Consider the following 23,158-nt stretch of genomic DNA (forward strand, 5'->3'; position numbering starts at 1 on the left):
CACTGCAGCCAGTCAATACAGTTGGGCCTTCACCGCCTGTTCAGTAGTAGTTTAGTTTTTAGTAGTCTAAACAATTCAACACTTATTCAGAATTGTGGTGATGGCAAGGGAGATAACATCACAGCTGTAAAATTTTTCTCGATTTGAAGAGCTGCCATTTACTCAACCTGTATCACTTTCCTTGAAAGGTTGCTAATATTGTCAGTCTACCTATCTTTTCCAACATATTTTAAGCACTAGGAGCCACTTTCCATCCCAAAATGCAACACAAACAATAACACATGAAAGTGTTGCCACAAAACTTGCTGCCAATGCAACAGTAGTCTGTTTTGTTTGAAATGTTCATAGCTAGGCTGCAGTTTTCTCCACTTTACTCCCACCTGACTACTACAGCAGTCTTTAGTAACACTATTAATGTTTTACTATTAACACAATATGAATACTATGTGTATACGGAGCTGTGACTGCAGTTTATCTTCAGATGATCAATTGAGCACTACACTAACTACTAGATGAACTGAAGCCAAAAGTTTCATACTGATATGCTCCTTGCTCCATTTGCAGTACAAACCACACAACTGTGTGTCTGTGGAAGTAATATTTCTTTTTGATAGTAATATGGACAGGGTGGCTGCTAGTCACTATATATAACAGATGCCAAATCACAGACAGACATCATGCACCCTATTCTCTGGCATGACAGACAAGATCATGGTGTGTGTGTGTGTGTGTGTGTGTGTGTGTGTGTGTGTGTGTGTGTGTGTGTGTGTGTGTGTGTGTGTGTGTGTGTGTGTGTGTGTGTGTGTGTGTGTTGATTATGACCTGTTTGGCGAAAAGTTTTGACAGTCTCTCTCTCTTGCATCTATCCGTGACTCAGCATCTCCGCTATATGATGAGTAGTAACTATCCTTTCAAAATATTGTCATTATTTCATCCCGGATTTTTCCATCGTTAAATATTTCTTTTTCAGTTGTATTGTTGATTTCAATAATTTGATGACCCAAATGTAGTGTTGTAACCTCTTCCTCCTCATGGCTCATAAGTTGGTTGGTTAAAAGGGTGGGGGCAAACTACTTGGTCGGGCCAAACCGCTTGGGCAACAGTCTCACCCCACAAGAGCAGTATCACAACTGCTTAGTAAGTGCAGCAGACACAGTTTTTCATAAAATGGGTTTGTTTTCATCTAGATAGAAGTGTGTGGGCATTTGAATTTTTCATGACTACTAGATCTCACTGAAATTAAGTGTTGTAATGAAAGCTATTAAAATTTTTATGCAGTATAGTATTTTTTTCTTAAGTCTAAATCCTCCTAATCATTGCTAGGGTCAGTTACATTGCCTTCTTTAATTCTGCGTACTCCCCCCTTAATTTTTTTGTGCTGCAGTGTTCATTATGTGCTTGCATTGTTTTAAAACACACATTTTTGCAAATATTATTACATACAGTATTTTTAATTTATAATTTTTGACTTTACTGAGAATGCAAATATTAGAAACTCAATGGCATAATAATAGCAATGACAATACTTTAACATAACTGTTCAGCTTGTATCATCATGAGTACTACATGAAGTATGCAAACAAAGTATTGCACGTTACAATCACATTGTTATCAAGTTTCTGCTCTTACATCTGCACATTATTCATTTACAACATCTTTGTAAAACTCAGTCATCTGGAATTTCAGAACACTTTAGCAAGGCACAAATCTCTCTTCTACTCTTTGGTTACTGTATTTTGTTTTGGTAAAAAGACGATTATAGTACTGTTGGATGGCATGGTTTCTTTTGCCTCAGGATGTCAACTTGTACTTTAACTCCAGAGTACAGAGTACGCATCACCTACCGAAATTAATTTTCTTGGTTTTCTTGTATGAGATGAAGTGCTGGCTGTTCATTTTGAATGGTTGCTTGGATTTTAGTTCTTTCTGTGCATTACCTTTTAGGTTTTTAACAGTCCAATCTGTGTTTAGAATTTAGTTATGTTGTTCTAAAATATCATTCCTTTGGAGACAATGGTTTCTTTTTCTGTGACTTCTCAGTTCTACCACACACTGTCTGTAGGCATGCAACTATGGCCACAAACAGGAAGAAGTGACAAATATTACTGAGTTGTGTGCTCTTTTCCAAGAAAGCTTTAAGCATCGCCACCAAACAACTCTTTATTTTAGCTGAAGCAAGAATCTGAGAATAGATGTACAGTATTGACATCACTTAGTTGTGTTTTATATAAGTGATAAAGAAAAGTCTTTAAAAGCCAAAGCAGTCAGTCACATTTGACAAAGCTCTGCCAGTACCCATAAAACAAGCAATACAGTGAAGCATGTGGCAATAATGGATAGCTGGGACTAGCAGGCATCAGACACCTGCCACAATACACTCTTGTCAAAGTTGTTTTAGTTCAAAAAAGAAATTTATTTTGCATCCTCCTCTTATGTCTTAATGACATTAACAGCCTCAACTTCTGTTCTTATTTGCTGCAACAGTTGCTTACCCAGTTTTTGACAATATTTAAACATTCATATGTACTCTAATTACTAACCTTTATTTCTGAATGCAAATACAAAAGTATCAATAGAAATTAATGGGAATGTTTACTGTCGTCAATATCAAGGTAACATCAAACATAATTGATCAAACTGGTGGAAAATGGGATAACCCCACTAAAAACTGCTTGAAAGACACCAACAGTGCAAATTTGTTTCAAATTAACAAACGTCTGCATGAAAGCATTTACTCTAGATATTGCATCTTACATATCCAAAGTGCACATCTATTTCAAGATTTGAATGTTTGCAGCAAATCACCCATAATTACTTAAAATCATATTCCACATGGATGGAAGGTTACTGAAATGAGAGAAGATGAAGGGAAGGATTCAAAGAAACTTTTTGACTGTTCACAAGAAAAAATTTATTTTTCTTGTCAGCATTTACAAATTACAGTATTTTTAGTGCCTTATTTGCCCTTTTTAGCTTTTGTTTTCCTTACGTAGAATTCTAGTTCTTTCCCTTCCAGGATGTATCCATCTGCACGCCCACACTGACCAGGTCGGCTAGAAATACACGCTGAAAAAAAGTTTTTTCAGTTTTCACTACATTTGAAACAAAATTAAATGCCAAATCATTTATCTATTGCCACTCAGTGTAACTATGACAAAAATCATTTAACATATCACTTAGATATGCATCAATGTTAAAATTTCATCAGTGTGAACTTAAAAATAAATTTAAAACATCAATGCAAAATCCACTTACCAAGCACTCTAGATGCCTGGAACTGCTCTTCCAGTGCAGGTTCAACTTTCGCTAAACGCTGTCGAGCTTTGTATTTCTTTTCCACTTTCTTTGATCTCTTTTTATTCAGAATTTCTTCATCCTCTGGAGTCTGAAATATCAACAGTATTAATACTAAAAACTAACATCCAATTTCTTTATTAAGAAACAATAATGTCAGGTAGTTACTGAACAAAGTCATCACATGGTCAGCTGACACGCAACAATCATCATTGTACAGTATATTTAGAGAATCCATGCAGTAAGCCGTATGTCAAATACAAGGACTTCAGCGGCTTGTCATAAACAGTGAAGGTACATATCAAGCAGTATCCACCAGCACTGTATCTGTTAACCAAATATGGGAACTATTCATGCTCCATGAGTCTCCAGATGTTACAGTGGAGATAAATTTTCCTTGAGTACTTCTGACTTAACCCTGGCATCTTTGCAATCTACTGAGTACTAGTAAGTATAGTCATGCCACTGATTAGGTATCTGTCTGCTGCTGACGAGTAAATATACAGCAGGTTTTCTACCTCTTATCTCAGTAAGTTTTCATAATTTTGGCTGCTAAATTGCATTTCGCACATCTGATTTCCTGCATTAGACTTCATTTCACTTTTTACTCTTTACCGAATCAGGAGAACATGAAAGGGATAGTGAAGGAATTAAAAACACAGTTTAGTGAAAATTTTTATTGGAAATACTTTGTCCACTTAATCATACGAGTCGCCTAGATGCAAAACTGTCAATGTCCTCCATAACTGGTTTTGAAGAAAAGTAGAAAAACTTTTTACTAGGTAAATACAAACTGCCCTACACTGTATGTTGTATACATAAGTATGGATTAGTACAAAATCATTTGGGCTATTGCCTTAATAATTAATTGCACAACACAAAACAAAATTTTCATACATTTCCTTAAACTTTTCTGGCCCGCACACATCTTGTCATCTACGGCTGCCCGAGGACAAATTGTGCAAAAACCATGCACAAATTATTAACTTTCAAGATTATACACACCTAATTTTCAGAATTATACTGAAACTGCACCAGTTATTTCTGCCTCACAGAACATGTGATCCATTGCCAATAGAAATGGAACTTTAAGGAATTTGAACAACACACTGGAAAAATTTCTTATAGGTCAAAACTTGTTCCATCAGTGTATTGTGCGCATAGAGTACTTACATGGACAAGCAATCTATCTTGCTCCAGTGAAGAATCGTTCCACCTAGCAAAATATCATTCATGAAACTACCAAGTTCCATGCTATGATAGCAGTGAAATGAAAATGTGGTTCACAAAAATGCCAACATTTGAGAAGTGTGTCAGATTATTATACTCCATCATAATAATATACCTGATGTAAACATTACACCCTGTACACTTCTGTGTTTGCTTGATTTCCTTTCACACGAAGCAGAAGCCAAGCTTTGTCCAGTGCAGTCAAATAAGATCTTAAGGATATGTTTTATGCGCATTTTGGCAGCACTGGCCAGCCATCTGGTCCAACTAACCTGTAGTGGTGTGAGCAGTTGCAGTTCAGATGAAAGAGGAACAATATGGCTTTAAATACCATTTAATTGTTAAAGGGAATGAAATAATATTTGGCAAAACTCCAGCACAACCACGTGCTTCTTGGGTAACCAGATGAAAAGCATAAAATGCTCTCTGTCACCTAACACAATATTCTTATTACAAACAAGAGTTATGAAAATTCCCAACTTAGACACTGGGTAATTTTTCTGAGCAAGCTGTGTGTGATGCAAAACCATACTGCTGGGATTTCCCAATACTGTTGAATACCGAAGCCACTGAAGGTATTACAGTCAGTCAACTAGTAATCTCTTAGCTACTTCCTCATCAGAATCCAAAAAATACATTTCACAAGCTGCAACATTGTTGCAAATAAAACAGTGACCCAAATGTAGATTAAATTCCCTCTACTTTACATTTATGGTCAAAACCTTTTTGTTAACAGGTTACCAATTTCAATCTATAATGACCATATTCAGATCTGCAGTAAAATATGGGATAACAAATATACTAGCGAATTGTCTACAACTTAAAACATTAGAATAGACCATAATGAAAATTACTTGTGACATATACATACATTTGTGCACTAAGTATGAAGAGGCATACCAGTGTTTTAGAAACAATGTCCTAATGTACAGCAGCCATAGTGACATCATCAAATGTTAAAAACAAAATCAACATGTCTGCATCATCAAATATATATAACAGCACATAGAAGAGTCATGTCAGCAGCACTACTATTCAAAACAAACTGCCATACAGTAGCCACAAGATGTTTGTGTTAAATAACATCTCCAGATGTCACTACTGTAGCCACAAACAAGTCAAATGATCAATTGAACAACATAAAATAAAGGGGGATACAATCAGTGAAGTATGTAATGGTATCATAAGGCATAAGATGCATTACAGTAATTAAAAAAACGATGAAATGAAATAAAACAGAAGTTAGATTGTTATAAAAGAGGACAAGTTAAGAAACAGTAATTGACATACGCTCAAGTGCCAATACTACACAATGACAAACAGCTTTCATAGTGCAAAGAATATAAACTATAAAACAAATAGCTAAAGAAGCCACAATGAAAGAAAACCTATTGCAACATAATCAGCACCTCTGTTAGCACTAACACCAGAATTGCGCATAGGTGAGAAGTGGTTAGAGGAACATAACTGCCACAGGGCCTCCTCTTACCCACACATTGCAAGAAAAGAATGATGAAACTCCATGCCAGTGCATGAATAAGATAATCCAGTGAATGCAGTATTTATATAAACAGAGAAGGAGGAAATACTAATTATGTGCACAATGTACAAAAACGAAGTAAATCTATAAAGCACTCTATACCAGTTGAAACTATCAACAAATTATACATAATAAAGGTGTACGGCGATTAAAGTAACACATTGCCAAACAAAGAAAACAAGGCATTGGGCACGAAATCACTGACAGTTAAGCAGTTTCATTGGTTGTCTTTTTTGCTTTATAAATTTTAAGCTCCTAACAAATAAAGAGAACAGCCTTTTTCCACTCTGTTGAGAACACGCAGACAATTCTCAATGCTTTCTATAGAATGACCCGTTTCAGATAAATGCTGTCCCAAAGCTGTTTTGTTCCATGGCTGTGAATGTTCTTTAAACCTGAAGTTAAAAGAGCGACCCATTTGAATGATATATTTGTCACAAGTTACTGCAGTCAATCCTGTACCCTCCAGAGCCATACTTTTCAGTTTATGTTTTATTCACAATTTTACAGTGATTAACCTGAAAGCCATATCTGACATTTTTTTAAACATTTTTCTATTCGCGACTTCATTTAGAGAAAAGCTGTTAGCTACCGCAATCTGCTTTAGAATGTAGAGTTCTTTACTTGTTTCACTTTCATCCAAAGGTAGACAAAGCTGGTTAACCATGGAGGTGAAGGACTTTTTATATTGAGAAGTATGGCATTGATGACTACCTGTACAAGTAGGTTTTCTATAAATTGGAAACTCATGTTTGTTAACTTTCCTAATAGTAATGTCAAGGTGGTTAATGGAGCCCCCCCTCTACCACTTCAGTAGTAGGTTTTTTGGATGCATGCTACTGATTGCTTGGGCATGTGTATCTCACTGGTGTCACCTATCAGTAATACCTTCCTTATAAGCCCATTACATATTTTACTGACTGTATGCCCCTTTATTTTACATTGTTCAATTAATCACTGAAGACTTATGTATGCCTACAGTAGTGATATCTGGTGAAGTTACAACACAAACATCTTGTGGCTACTGTACGGCAGTGTGTTTTCAACAGTAGTGCTGGTGAAAACATGACTAAATGTGCTGGTTTTTATATATTTGACAATGCTGGCACTGATTTTGTTTTAACATTTGACAATTCCACTATGGCTGCAGTACATTAGGACATTGTTTTTATAACACAGGTATGCCTTTTCATACTCTAAGCACACAATTGTATATATGTCAGTAGTACTTTTTATTATGGTCTACTTTATTGTTTTAAGCTGTAGACAATTTGCTAGTGCATGTTTTCTCATATTTTGCTGCAGATCTGAAGATAGTCATAGACCGGAACCAGTAATCTGTTGCCAAAAAGTTTGTGACTAGAGACAAAGTAAAGGAAATTTTAAAAAATTCCATTTCTGGAGCTCATCTGCTACGTTGATAACGAGTCAACAGAATACATGAAGCCACCAAGGTGCACCGTTTTCTCCTCTTAAATGAGGTGCTACTCTATCCGCACCTACATTTGACAATGGCACATGAAAATGCTGGGTGCTTTCGTTCCTTCAAATCTGGTAGCTTAAGTGTTTCTCATGACAAATCCTTTAACTTGGTTCCAGATCACTTCTGTTCAGTTCATGTTGTAATGATACAGTTGCAAATGTAAAATGCATCATTTGTATGGTGTGCTTGATGCTACGGAAATGACTTTTTCCATGTTTCTACGACATTTATCACTCTGGCTTGCGTGAGACTACATCTGTGGTACAAAACAATGGACATTTTTCATTTCTGTCCAAAAAATTAGACTTACTTTTCTAAGGTTAAGCAACATTAACAATCTTTCATAACATATTGTCAATTAAGAATTTATTTTCGAAATGAAAACCACGCTACTAACTCCACAGTACATTGAGTGTGTATCTCGACTGTATCAAACAGTCCCTCAGAATACCTCAATGCCATTTTTTTCTGTAAATATATTAAAAATGTTAACCTATTTCTCAGCACTTAACCATATTCCACAGGCATGTAACTATGTAGCAGGACACAGCCTCAGCCAGTTTCATACTGTGTTAACAACATGAAGTTAATTAGGATCTACTTCCAAGAACACAACACCACCAGTGTACGTGTTACAGCTTCTCATCAATCACAGTGATTGTACTAGTTAACATCAGGTTCATTCTTATGGAGTTACAGTATATTTTCTTCTCATATGAAGTAACAGGATGCTTTTTCTTTTTACAGCAATACTATAAAGAAAACTAACCACTGATGGCTTCCGTCATCCCTCATGCACAATAAAACAGTATAATCTGAACACAAGCAAGAAGTAGCAAGACTGTGTAATCTAGAAACATTTGCTGAACTAAGACAAAGTTCTTTTATATTTTTATTTAGCAGAGTCAAGAATACCTGCAGTACAGTAGTCATTATCAACTTGTTATGATGGAACAATGAAATACTGATACGTATTTAAAGTAACAACTATCAGAATGACTTATAAAAATGGCACTGAACTACTCAAAGTAGTCATCTTTAAATCTCTGATACATAACAACTTAATTCACTGACAACTAACAGCCAGAATCCAATTTTTACACCTACAATTATGTTCCTCTTGGTTAGCAAATAAAAAGACACAAGCAACTTAGCAAGGGTAGATGCATTAGGCAACAACAGCATGGCACTCTGCATGAAGTAAGCACACCTGAAGTGGCTGTAGGTGTAATACAAGCTGAGTGCTTGAAGGGTGGTCACCATACAGTGACCTTTCTTATTCTTAACAACACACTTTAACAAGATTTATTATACTCACCCATAAAATGTGGGACAGAAGTACAAGGATGGAATGGGATAATAGGAAGCACATGAACAGTGATGTCAGAGCATTCAAAGAACAGGTAGCATCTGCCAAATTAACACAGCCATCCGGCAACACCACAGTGGTGTCATGCGCGAATTAGCAGTCAATGGCCGACGACAGCACTACACTTCAGTACCATTAGCATTCTGTTGGTATTTTGTTTAGGTAACAAAACGTTACAATTCTTTTTGTTTTCATAACAGCTTGTGCCCTTTCATCATAGTAGACGAAAGAGAGAATACGATTATTTACAATGAATACGTGGAGCAAATCTTGGATGTTGCCACTATATCTGATACATCTCCTGATCCAGTTGACAGGCTTTCTGGTCACATTAAGCAACACCAACTAAAAGGCCTACATAATTCCAAAACGAATAAACGAAAAAGAAACGACCATGTATGTTTCAAAAACATAAAAAGAACAAAAAACTTAATGGGCAAGTCTTGTGGAATTGCGTTACACCTTTGAGACACTGTTGCTGCAATCATATGAAAGAGAAATGCTAAGTACCAAAGACAAAAATAAATATATGAAACATTTTGTATTTACCATATTTACTCGAATCAAAGCCAATTTTTTTTCCGGTTTTTGTAATCCAAAAAGCCGTCTGCGGCTTAGAATCGAGTGCAAAGCAAGCGGAACTTCTGAAAAATGTTGGTAGATGCCACCACAACTAACAACTGCCGTCTAATATATGTAGCACTACACAGGCATGCTATGTAGACACAAAGATAAATATTGGCACCAAAACCTCTGCACCAGTAAAAAAAAGGGGTTGGAAGATGAGCTTTTTTCCGCCCTGTTTTTCGACCACTGCATTTTCATACATTATCCAACAAAGAAAATACAAATTCCATATTGTTCATCTTCGAATGCAGCAGAATTTCAATGTAATACAAAAATCCGACTGGCAAGACTGTTTGGGATGTTTGTCAATGTGGCCAACTATGTTCTGAATTTTTTCCTGCCTGTGAGAAGAGATGGTTGCTAATAGGAACCTGATGAAATGCGAATCAAATGCAGTATTCTCTTCACCATAAGAATAATACGAATATAAACAATTTGCCATGTATTCTTTCGTGTTTGCTGCTATCTCATTTAAATCCTGTCTGCCTAATAACTACGAAACTATATGTTTATATTCGTATTATTCTTATGCCTAATAGTGATACAGCCAGAAATGAAGCACAGCAACTGACTAGTTTTTTAAATCTAAGATGACTAATTTCTGTGCAGAATTTGATGTACTAAAGAAGCAGCCGCAAAGATTTTCAAATGGAGAATATTTTTTTACCTAACTCTCGCTCAGAACATGTTCTATCATATGCAGTCTTATTTGGTTCTTCTTGATCATTATCAAAGAAGGCAGCAGTGTAAGTAACAACAAATAGTCTCTTCCCATTGTTTCACTAATGAGACACATCCTCTTTTTTAATTGTAAGCGGCAGTAGACTGCAGCGCACAAAAGCAAGCAATGCCGCGAGCGGCAACAGACCGTAAACACGCACTATCAGAATGCGACAATGCATGACAGCACAGTAATGTACTTTCAGCTTAGAGTGACGTAAACACTTATAACAAAGAAAACGACACCTATCAGATCAAAGCAAAATAAGCAATCTATTCAAACCAGACGAAGCACATGAAAAAGGAAAGGTACCCGTATAAATACAGACGGAGCGCCTGACGCATAGTAATGGCTACCTGGTAAAGCTTAACGGCTAAGCTTACGACTTGAACCAAACTACTGTAGCTGTATCATTCATTCGACCTAAATTGTGTCTCAGATTACAATGGACCAACTGTTTCGATTTGGAGGTGCGGCCTAAAACTTTTTTCTCCCCTTGAATTTCAAGTCTGGCTTAGATTCGAGAATTTTTCCCTTTTATTTCGAGTCATTTTTCAGGTGCGGCTTAGATTTGAGTAAATACGGTAGGTATATCTTTGAAATATTATGAAAGTAGGGGAACAGGTTGAGAACTTATGAAAACTAACGATGAGATTAGTAAAATGTAACAATATAATCTACTGATAATGTCAAGAACGGTCAACACCAAGGCAAGCAATCCGAATTAGTGCTCCCGGTGCCAAACGAATAAACTTTTACCAGATGTGAAGATAAAGTGTTAAGAAGTAGCAGTTCCACTAAGTCTACTGCTTAGTATGGATGTGGGATTATTCTCAACTATGGAGAGCTGAACACCAATTATGCCAAGATGATGCTCAACAATCCTAGCACTTTAACATAAGCATTGCTGTAGAAATAGGCTTCGGTGGGTAATTGCTTTCTAACCTAACATGAAAGACTTAAATGGCAATCTACATAAGATTCCATAATATAAAGCATGTAAGCACATGTGAAATGAGGTTATCAGCACTAATGCCAAACAATTTCACAGCAGATCTGGTTAAAATATGATGGGGAAAAAGAAAGAAAAAGGCTGACTAGCTCAGCCTACAAAAGTATACAAGTAAACATGACATTTCATCACTGAACTAAAATTAATAAGTAACAAAATAATTCTTTTTTTAAGAGAGAAACACTTCTTGGCCAATGGCTTGAAAGCTCAGAGTTATATAAGTAAAGCTCTGATGTCAACTTTATATAACAGATATAAACTGAACTGCAGTAACTGCCACTTCTGGCTACATAAGCACTTACACAATGGTCTTAGTTGAAACTGGAGCCTCATGGAAATACTAGCTCCTAGCAATCAGTGAAGAATTTGTGGAATTGCTAAGTTTTACATACTTCAGCTACATATTTGTCTATCAGAGTACTTTCATAGGTCTTTTACAGAGCTATCAATCACCAGTCAGATCTTATTAGCCATATGAGCCTTTGCCTTAAATAAGCTTTAGTGTATAAGTGTGGCTGGCTTGTAACTTCCAAAACACCGAGTCAGGCACACTGGCCAGATGCAAGGTTACAGATGTTTAGGATATCTGTTGCAAGGCTAGGAATGTAAGGGTTGTGATGAAGTCATTTAAGTCTAGTACACTGCTCAACAGTGAACTACCATTGGTTGAACAGCTGAACACACTGCTAGTTTGCCAATACTCATCCACATGGGTGGAAAGTGACAATGGTCATTCATTCACAACCATGGCTTGGTGGTAATGTCAACATAGGTTATGCTGAACTGACACGAGTTAGGACCATACTTCTTTCACAAATAGCTCTACATCTAACAATATGAGATTCTGAAGTCATTTTCATTCTGCAGCAGAGTGCACAAATTCCTGTTAGATTGCTCTTATTCTGCAATACTGCATTACTTTAGGCCACAATTAAGGACAGTAAGTTTATGATTTTTTCTAGTGATATAAAAAAATAACCATTATCTGAAGCCAAGAAACATTTAAATTGAAAGTATATTCTGCCGTAGGAGTAAATACTAGTCTTGTGGGGAGGTACTGATAAAACAAGGTGTGCTGCTGGTCTATAATTTACCAAAGAATGATGTTCTGTAAATTTAAGACTCAACAAAAATTAAGGAATAACATCAAGCCTAGAAAAAGTACCAGACAAATGTTCAAAGATGTCTTGTGATCTAAAAACATTGTTTCATGGAAGGCAGATATGTAAAATTCTGCTGAAGCTGACAATATATTTGAAATAAAACATTTTATTCAACACTACTGACCAATTTGTTTGCTTAGTCATCTTCAAGTTAATATTTATGTATACAGCACTAAGAGCTTACGTTATGTATAAAAGAAACAAGCCTTCAAGACTTCCAAGCGGGAAAGTGCCGGCAGACAGGCACATGAACAAAACACACAAACACACACACAGAATTACGGCTTTCGCAACTGGCAGTTGCTTCGTCAGGAAAGAGGGAAGGAGAGGGAAAAATGAAAGGATGTGGGTTTTAAGGGAGAGGGTAAGGAGTCATTCCAATCCCGGGAGCGGAAAGACTTCCCTTAGGGGAAAAAAAGGACAGGTGTACACGTACACACACACACACACACACACACACACACACACACACACACCCATCCGCACATACACAGACGTGTGTGTGTGTGTGTGTGTGTGTGTGTGTGTGTGTGTGTGTGTGTGTGTGTGTGTGTGTGTGTGCACCTGTCTTTTTTTCCCCTAAGGGAAGTCTTTCTGCTCCCGGGATTGGAATGATTCCTTACCCTCTCCCTTAAAACCCACATCCTTTCATTTTTCCCTCTCCTTCCCTCTTTCCTGACGAAGCAACTGCCAGTTGCGAAAGCCGTAATTCTGTGTGTCTGTGTGTGTGTGTGTGTGTGTGTGTGTGTGTGTGTGTGTGTGTGTGTTGTTCATGTGCCTGTCTGCCGGCGCATTCCCGCTTGGAAGTCTTGGAATCTTTGTTTTTAATATATTTTTCCCATGTGGAAGTTTCTTTCTATTTTATTTAGAAACAAGCCTTCAGAATACTTCAAGAGCATCAGAATTTTGTAAACCACACTAAAATGCATAATTCAGCTTGAAGTGCATGTTTGTATGTACAGATTCACCATGAAGTATGCCCTACATGGTATTAAACTTTTACATGTGGTTTTCAGGTGGTGTTTTTTTGGGACCACCAATACTGGTTTACCTCATGTGGTGTTATGGCATTATACATACATGCCAGAAGACAAAAATGTGCACTTGAAATTCAGCCAGCGGTTGAAACCAGCCAATAGTACAATTCTTGGATTTTTGCAGGATTTCGCAGTTGCCTCAGGTTATATACGCCCTATTAGCCATTAGATATTAAATATTTAGGTTTTTAATGTCCATTCAGTCCTGGTATATACGAAGACAACATGGGTTATCAGCTATTTTATGCTCAGTATGTTGCTCTTCTGTGTGCCTTACAGCTTTACGTAAAGCAGAAGTTCGCAAAAAGTGAAACCAAACACATGGAAGTAGCAAATTGTTGCCAAAGACAAGGGACAGAAAATGAAATCGCAGAAGGAAAACTTAGCAGTTTGAATTTTACACAAGTGCAAGACATGCTATTATCTTTGAAATTCAGCTCTAAGTTTCATCAGCTTACCTATTCGAATTGGATTCGTTTCTATTCAGTATCCCTTTCCCCTTCAACCTGTCCTCACCAACTTTCATGCTATACCTCTAAGCACATACATTGATGCCACTACCTTCGCCAGGCCTCCTCTGCCAACTCTGCTACAGCCTCTTATCCATTACAACTTATGCTACTCCTTGGTGGAGTGGCACAAGAATACCACAAAAAACAGTTGATACACTTGAGCCGAAAACTGTCTGCTGTATTCGTATACTAGCATTTTGGTTCAAGAAGGGGGTTTCTGTACAGCTATACACCAAGTCACTTCTAGACACCTACCCCAACTTTGTCAAGTTGTCACTGAGGTGTGATTTTACTATAGCTGATGAGCAAACATTTCCACAAACCAATGGAGATGCCTCATTCTAATGAACTCTTTAATATGATAAGATACTTTTCAAATAGCCCCAAAAAGATACAGAAGCACACAAACTTTTCTAAACTAGTAATATTAGCAAGCTATAAAATTTTATCCTGTTTTTGTTTTTAGGCATACAGAAACATGATGCAAATTCTTCCATCAGAAAAAACTCTGAACTATACTGCATCAGCTGTAGTAGTACATACTGTAAAATCTAGAAGCTTCGCATTTCAGAGCAAGTCATTTAACATACGAAATTTGTGGAGTATGAGTGGGCCGACTTCAGCTTATGCTTTCAGAGTAACTATGACATACAGGTTATCCATGAAGCTATCATAAAAACAATGATAGCTGCAAACAACCTCTATTAGTTGATCATCATTAAGCATAAGTGTTTCTCTGAATTCCTCTGAGAAAACATGGGTACAGATGGATAAAGTTACGTGTAAGCTGTAACTAAAATACTAGTACATGAGAATACCGAGCAGCAAACTAGCCAACAGGTGCCAGCAATGTTCAGTATCATAAAACTACAATCAATGTACAGTGATAGTAATCATTTCAGAGGAAATTATGCCCAGAAAGGTCAAACAAATGGTTTTGTTTTGCCACAATCTGCCCCACAAGAACTATGTACAGTAATTCAGTCTCAGCACGAATGAGTACTGCAATCTTCCTATATAAAATATCTTCACAACAAGCTGAATGGGGGAGGGCTATGTGCCCCCTCAATGAGAAGACAACAGTGTATGATGTTACAACACAACCCAGAAGCAACTCACACTGGCAGAGTGCACAGAAACTTAGTTCAAGTGCCTGATTCACACTTCTCTATCAGAGTAACAATGAGAACTAGTTGCATCATCATGCAACTACCATACAATACGTGGGGCAGTAATTTCGAGTCATCTAACGTGCCCAAAAATTGCTCTATGTAAGTGAAGCAATGCTACATCCATTTGTGTATCTAGTTTGATGTTTCACACAAAATAATTAGAAACCTGTTTTGGGATTTTCTGTGCAATCTCTCATTGAGTTTTGAGAAAACTCATTTCGTAAAAAATTTTCTTGCATTTCCTAGTCTGACATCACAGCTCGTTATGAACTATAGTATAACCCCGCTTTTACATTCCCGGAATTAACGTTTTCCTTCCGTTTGCGTCATTTTTTTTATGGTTCCTGTCAAACTTCGTATGTCCACAATGCTAATTTGCACACTTTATCTTGACCTTACTGTTTACAAATATTACATTGTTAAATTTCTTGATACCAGGGCACTTGCACTCACCAGATTTGTACCAGTAAATGAGAAAATTTGAACAATTCAAGCCATATCTCCCGCCACTGCCAAGCTGCTTGCTGGGATGGCTGATGGGAGTAGCTAGATTCATTTGAATGAAGATGTCGCGACCAACCACAACCATTTCCAAACTGTCTATTGCGCAAATGCAGTTTTGTTATTGTCGTCGTTTTGACACCTTTGTCGAAACATATTTAGCGCATTTCGGTATTTGGCCAGCCACTTGTGGTGCTGGTTGATAACGCCATTTACTTTGCGTTGCTCAAATGTTGAAACTAAAAACGCAGCACTGGTTAGGTATTTTCTTCACACTGTGCAAAGTGTGTTTTGAGAATTTATTCTTGTTGATCACAGTATTTGCTTATGTATTTTTTTGTGATGTTATATGAACATTGAGTGATAGTTTGCATGTGTGTGGTTTTTGAGGCGGCATAGTAGCCAATCTCAAGAAGACTACAGTGCACAGGACACACAACACACATTCAAACACCACACAAAATACTTCAGTAAGTATTTGCACTTGACAAGAAAAAATTCTTGAAACAACATTCTAAGCTTGAGAAAATACGTGACTAGTGCAATATTTTATTATTTAAATAATAACAGCTGCAGGATTATGAAAGCATCGATTATGATGTATGAAATTGAGTCAAATGTTCCTCTTTCCCATACAGTCCCAGTTTTTATTACATAAGAAACCTTTCCTATGTAATAAACAAGTCACAAGTCTTGATGCCTGTATACGTCACTTGTAGTTTAAAATGTAATTTCCCATATTTTACATTATTTTTTGAAGTCCATTGAAAAGTGTAAAAGCAGGGTTTCAATGTAGTTTTTCACTATTGCCCATAGTAATTGTTAAACTTCAAAATGTAGTAAAATATGGCACACATTTTGGATAGTTTGTAGTTCAAACATGCAGTCACTGTCCTGTTTATGTTTGGGGCATTGCAGGACATAATGCTGCATACCAAATGGAGCCAACATACTTAATTTATTTGAAGCCAGGAGGTGGGACATGTCTGTTTCCACTCTAGTAAATATGTAGTTAGAAATCATCTGTGAGAAGGCTGGCAGCGTCAAGCCACATGCAACGTTTTTGGCGCCGGCTGTGTCTTGTTGCCTGCTGTATCAATCTAGCATCGCATGAATAACCATCATAGCGTACAATCTTTATTAGAAATATGTGTCTGGGGAAGGGTGATACACCAAACATGAAGCCAACACGAACAATTAATGGCATCATTTTGTTGTCTTCAGCACGGAGCGAGAAAGTGTGGCAGTACTGGCTTTTTAATGTCATTAGGGAGCAGTAGTATAAACTTCTGTCTCAGAATTTAAAAACAAAAAAATAATTTGAATGATTTTACAAATCATAAAAAATTATGCTACACATCCATTTCAATCCCAATCCTGCTACTTTGACAGCAATGTTAGACGAGATGTATTTAAAACTGTCAAAATGTGAGGAGAGACAGAAAGCAATTTGAGGAATTCCATTCACTCTTCCCCAATCTAAACTACCATCACCTGCACAATCACACTAACTTAATGGGAGTGAATGGTAAAAGTGTTCACATGTTGTAGAACTATTAAGCAAAACTTATAATAGATTCACAGGAATATGTGGTTGACTGATCATTTAAAACACAGATGAGCAACCACCCTGATAAATACATTGCCTAAAAACTATGGGCAACAAGCCAAACAATTCACAAAACTGTAAGCCATGCCACATTCATTTGATTGTCAATTAAAACAGATAGTAAATCTAACAGCAAATGATCTGCCAATCTTTAGCTTGAAAATAAATATCAGTGCAGTAAGATGGGGTGCACTGATTTGTATGCCACAAGCACCACACCTTGGAGGGTCCTCTCACCAGAGCAAGAAGCCATGTCAAAGGCATGGTCAAAACAAAGATGTGGCTGCAAGGAGGTACACCACAGCTGCATTGCTGACTTTGCTAGACCCAGCTTATTGTCCGTTACTTCCAGCCACTCTCCTTCACAGTGACACTATCTCAACAGCAAGGCAATAGCATGTCTAGGGATGGTACACTGAAGTATCTGAGGATCATGACTACTATTTGTCTGCTATGTCCAGCTTGCTTTCCCTGTTACACCCCTGTGCACTGGTAACTGGCAGAAAGAAAACTCCCTCCCCAGTCTTTGTACATGGAGGAGTCAAGGGCCCTCAGGTGGTAAGACAAACTTAGCACTCCCAACAAATCTGATCTGCTCCAGTGTGGAAAAGGTTACCTACAACTCTGTTCCAAAGACAGTAAAACCTGGAGGGCACTATCCGGGGGGGGGGGGGGGGGGGCAAACAATTTGAACGCAGAATATCCTCTAGAATTTTATGGCAAACAGATGTTAATGATACTGGTCTGATTTTGCCAGTCCATTCTTTTACTCTTCCTGTACACAAGAGCCACCTCCACTTGTCTAGTCACTTGGTACTTTCACTGGGCAAGAGATCAGCAGTAAGTGCAATGCAAGGGGGTAAACGCCATAGAGTACTCATAAAACTTCATTGGGATTTCATCTGGATCTGGCGACATTCTGATTCCAACTTTATCAGTTATTTCTGCACACCATGAATGCTTAGTTATCCATACAAAACTGTGCAATTGTCAAAGAATAGTATGTTAGTATGATTCTCCTCTGTAAATTCTTGAACACAGATTGGGGTTTTTAAAAGGACCCAGAATACACAAATCCCAAGAAAGAATAATTGAAGTATACATAGCTTTTTTATGAAAAATGAAGCATCACGAATCTGTCCATTTATTCTGAGAAAACCATATAAATGTCTTGAGTGCATGAGGAATTTTGCTTAACAAAATTACTGGTACCCTTTAATTGTCCTAGTCACTGCATAATTATATTTACATGTGAACTGAGTGGGCAGACCACTGAACATATTGGTAGAGTATGCTGTGACTACTTCCTACGAGTTTCTCAAAATCATAGATTCTTATCACATCTTCAAGTCTCCAGATATGATTAACAAGTTTATTTGCCATCACACTTAATTGTTCCTTCAAATATGTAATTTCTATGGAAGGAAAACAGTGACAGGAATACATATAGACCTAGGATTACATGTGCAGGTCAAGTAATTAATGACTTAACTGCCAACAAAAACTGATACATCACAGAATAGTTAATGTAGGGAAGCATGGGTGATAATGGCCACAAAGACAAAATTCTATGACAGCATATTCAAATGCATGTTGGTTATCGTAGTTATACAGGTACTTCAAAAGGATGGACTGGAAAGGAGAGCTCCACCAAACCTACTAGTCTTTGGCCTGGGAATGTACAACATTTTAAGCACCTTTACACTACAGAATTGTTAAAACTTTAGTTTACATTTTTTACTAGTGCTGTCTGATGGACACATTGTTAAGACAGACCAAAACATATGTAACATGCAACTGTGACAGCAAATTAAGGATCTCTGAGCAAAAAGCATCTCTTACTAAAGCAAGATTGACAGCACTCATGTTTTCAGTTTAACTGAAGCTACTCAAATTTTACTAAGTACACTTTACATTTCATTACAGAATAGGATTTGAACATGCTTACCAATTTAGCTCCCTTCTTCCTTCCAAGTGGCAGAGCATAATGGGATTCGTACCACTGTCTAAATGGTACAGCATCAATCACTACAATGGCATTCTTCACCAATGTTTTTGTTCTTACTAATTCATTGTTGGAAGCATTATACACAACATCAATGATACGCGTTTTTCGCGTACAACCTGGAAATATTTATAGAAACTCTTCAGCACACTTATGTACAAAGTAAATTAGCTATATCTACTCAACACAAACTGAACCCTTTACTGCTGTCCTGGAATGCAACTACGCTTCACCACAGCCTCACATATTACAGCTACTAACAATTGTTCTATTAACTCTAACCAATGGTAAGACCAATAGCAGCATTGCACTTTTCACATAGCGATGAAACAAAAAAATGAGAAAGAACAAAACTCCAAATGTAAATAGAACAAAGTTATTACTCCTTATGTCACCCACATTTCAGTGAAGTTGTAACATTCTAATACTAAATAAAAGTAGACGTTTCCACAATTCTGGCAAGGTATAACATATCAATGTTGATAACGCAATTGACAAATATGAGCTGAAAGTAACAGGTCAATGATTATAAAATGGACAGTAGGGTACAAGAAGTAATGTGCTTGAGAGTTTAGGTCATCAAACACACACAGTGTTAACAGATTTATCAATAACATAGCCTAATGATGTTTACATACTCTTTTAAAGAACTTTGTCAAAAAACAGGAAGATAGATTCAGAAAACACTTAGTTAATGGGAATATCTCCAAATATTATGATAAATATGGAAATGCATAATACATAAACTACAAAAAATGCAAGGTGATCCACAGTATTTTTTTCAGCGAGCTAACGATTTTGGTTTTGTTATGTCACCCTTACTGTTTTTATTCTCTTTGTCGTGTCTGAATTCTCGTAAATTGCTACGCTTATGTCTTTGGTAGGTATGGATACGACTGACAAGGTCAGCAGTTCTCAATTGTCTGTAATGATGGGGGACAGTGCATTGTCTAACAAAATTTCTTCAGCTAATTGGCCTGTAGGCTGAAGTCGTGAAGTGTTCAGTGTGTTGTGAACAGATGAGGCTAACTTAAGTTCTGGTGTCTCAGACCAGGGACAGCTATATGTGGAGATGTCTTCAGGATAACAGGTCTGAAATTACTCAAATTTCAGTATGCACAACAAGCACTGCTGAGTAATGTGAAATTGTATGTCAGTCCTATGCAGAACACATTCCATTAACATGAGAAAAATCACTCAAATCTGTGCATTGATCAAACTACGAAACAAAATGTGAGATCAAGATTCTTTTATCAGTTTGAACATACTTTCTACCTCTGCATAACAATTCAGAAATGTGAAAACTGCCAAAGAAGTTTTTAGCTCCAACTATAACCTATTTAAATAGGAAAAGTTCAATAGAGCAAAGAAATGAGCATTTCGCCAATGCATGTTGCTTCGGGTAGCATACCCACCATATGGTTTCGAGACACTTTCAATGCGATTAGTAAGTCTTGTCACGGCACATACCATTGAACATTTGAGTTTAAGTAGTTTACATCCACAAACTGATAACTGTATCAGTAGGTTCAACTTAAAACAGTAACCAAGAATTACATTACCATTGTAACAAATACCTTGATTCATACTACAGATTGAGATTTTTATTACCTTCAGATCCCCAGGCAAAGTTCCCCTGGTCCAACCTCAAAGCACGATATTTCTTGTTACCGCCCCTGGTGCGGACAGTGTGGATACGCCTTGGACCAAGCTAGAATGACAATCAATGCGACAAAAAAAATTAACTGTCGACAGCAGTTTCTTGCCACCGACATGGCACGTCTCAATTCAGCAAAAAACTATCACTGACATACGAAATAAAAAAGATCCGACACCAAATGTATAAATACTTGCACCGCTATTTAAATGGTTCTAGATGCTACATTGGTTAATAATAGAACACAAAATCAACCTCATCCAAAAGAATGCTACTGATTTGTTCATTACCACCACTACTAACAACTACTACTGCACAACACTCACTTTTGTATTTGCTGCAGGTCTGCCCAACTCAAACTTCCTCTTCTTCCGGAGCGGCTTTCTTTTCCCTCCGGTAGCTCTCCTCTTATGCCAATGGTCCCGGGATATACCTAATCACACAGAGAAATATATAAAGAGAAATATGTTTTTCGATAGGACACTTATTTATTGCAAATAAGAAAAACAACAGTGTTAGATACGAAGTACCACATGTTTCCCACAGCTAAATAACCTTAAAATTATAAACAAAGCTTTGATAATAATTTTCATTTCAGTTCTGGAGACACTATTAAGCAATTTCGCACATACAGAAACTTGTACATATAATTATTCAGTTCACAAATAGATGCAATCAGATTTCCACAAACACACAACACTCACCCATCTTACGGCAGACGTAAAAGAACCGGAAGCTCACACAGGCGGACTACCAACATCACCACTGACTTTTCAGCATGTTGAGATTCCAAAGTTACTACTACTACTTAATGCAATCATTCTAATTGGAACGATATGGACCATAGATACATTTCTCGATAATTTCGAATATAAACTGAAGCAAAAATATTTTGTTGACGACGTTTTACTCCATAAAGATACTTACAAAAATATTTTATCAATTTTGGTTAGAGAACAACGCAGCAGATTTCCTAAATCACAAAGTAGGAAATGCTGCAACCAGCCACAGAGGTATTTTTTTTTTTAAATGACATAATTGTACCGTTACTAGTTTAGAGCCTGAGCCCATCATCAGATGGTAGCGCTGATATAAATGTGAAACTTGCAAGGAGGTCAATGCTTCCGTCTGATGATAGACTCAGGCCCGCAACTAGTAATGGTACAGCAAAACCTTTTCAAAGCAACTTATCGCTGGTTGCAGTATTTTCTACAGTGTACCATACTGCAAAAAGTCATCATTGTACTCTCTGTATTTGAAGAAATATGGTCACTCCTATGTAACAATCTGTTCTCCACACAAGAATTTGCGCAGACATGTTATTGCTTTAGAGCACCAGATTTGTGGAAATGTGTGTGTGTGCACAGTAAATTTTAAACTGCTAAATACCCGTCAGTGTTTTAGAAATCTCATTGCTGCACTTAATAAATTCACTGCGAATTGTTTACCGCAGGTATCTCAGCAAACTAACGAAATCTACTCAATCTGGCACCTAGAACAGCGAAATATATAAGCCACGTTTGTAGTATTTCGACGTCCTTTGCTTTCTGAGTGATGAAGATTGATCACAAGAAACTAAATTTAACATAAACTATTACTTGTCTTTTGCAACTCTATACATTTTCCTATAAAACACATAAGCAACAATCGAGGGAAATGACTGCAGATATTAATACATGAGTCTACCTGATTTCTCTTTCAGATGCCACTGACAGAAATCATTTCACCAAACTGAATTGGAACTAGCATAACACAACAAAAATTTTCAGTTCCGTTTGCTTTGAACTTAAAAATCTCTCTCATTATATAATCTTGCAAACAGGATTGCTTGTACACTTCCACTCAGAACTGTCCTACCCCATAATATTATGTGTCAGCATATCAAAAATGTAGGCACTATTTATTCTAAAGAAAAGTACAGTCAGAATAGTGTGACAAGCTGACAATGTCTGATCTTAGAGCAGTTCCATCAAGGAAATAAGGACACTTGTTTTACATCCTAAAAAAATATGTTATTCATAAAACAGTGAATTTTAGGTGAACTGTAGAATTCATTACTACACTACCAGAAGTAAAACTTTCGAGATGGACTAGGAATCCCTTTCAGAAGTCTGTAATGGACTTTTGTACACTATTACAAAAGTCTACAATAGATTGTTGATAGATGCAGGTAGTGAACTGAAACTTCCGACTCTGCAACAAATACAGCCAACTGGCCACAGCTAT

The 23,158-nt window shown here is 37.0% G+C and overlaps 1 protein-coding gene across 1 annotated transcript; it reads right to left on the reverse strand.

Moving 5' to 3' along the window:
- Nucleotides 1–2,894: 2,894 nt before the first annotated feature.
- Nucleotides 2,895–21,740, reverse strand: LOC126334584 (40S ribosomal protein S8). Its single transcript, XM_049996971.1, has 6 exons — nt 21,637–21,740; nt 21,259–21,365; nt 20,887–20,986; nt 19,219–19,394; nt 3,256–3,385; nt 2,895–3,066 (listed from the first exon to the last, which is right to left on the reverse strand). The coding sequence occupies exons 1-6, from the start codon at nt 21,638–21,640 to the stop codon at nt 2,957–2,959; spliced, it is 627 nt and encodes a 208-aa protein (XP_049852928.1). The 5' UTR covers nt 21,641–21,740; the 3' UTR covers nt 2,895–2,956.
- Nucleotides 21,741–23,158: the final 1,418 nt, after the last annotated feature.

The sequence above is a fragment of the Schistocerca gregaria genome, chromosome 2 (assembly GCF_023897955.1).
Source record: "Schistocerca gregaria isolate iqSchGreg1 chromosome 2, iqSchGreg1.2, whole genome shotgun sequence".
NCBI classification, from domain to species: Eukaryota; Metazoa; Arthropoda; class Insecta; order Orthoptera; family Acrididae; genus Schistocerca; species Schistocerca gregaria.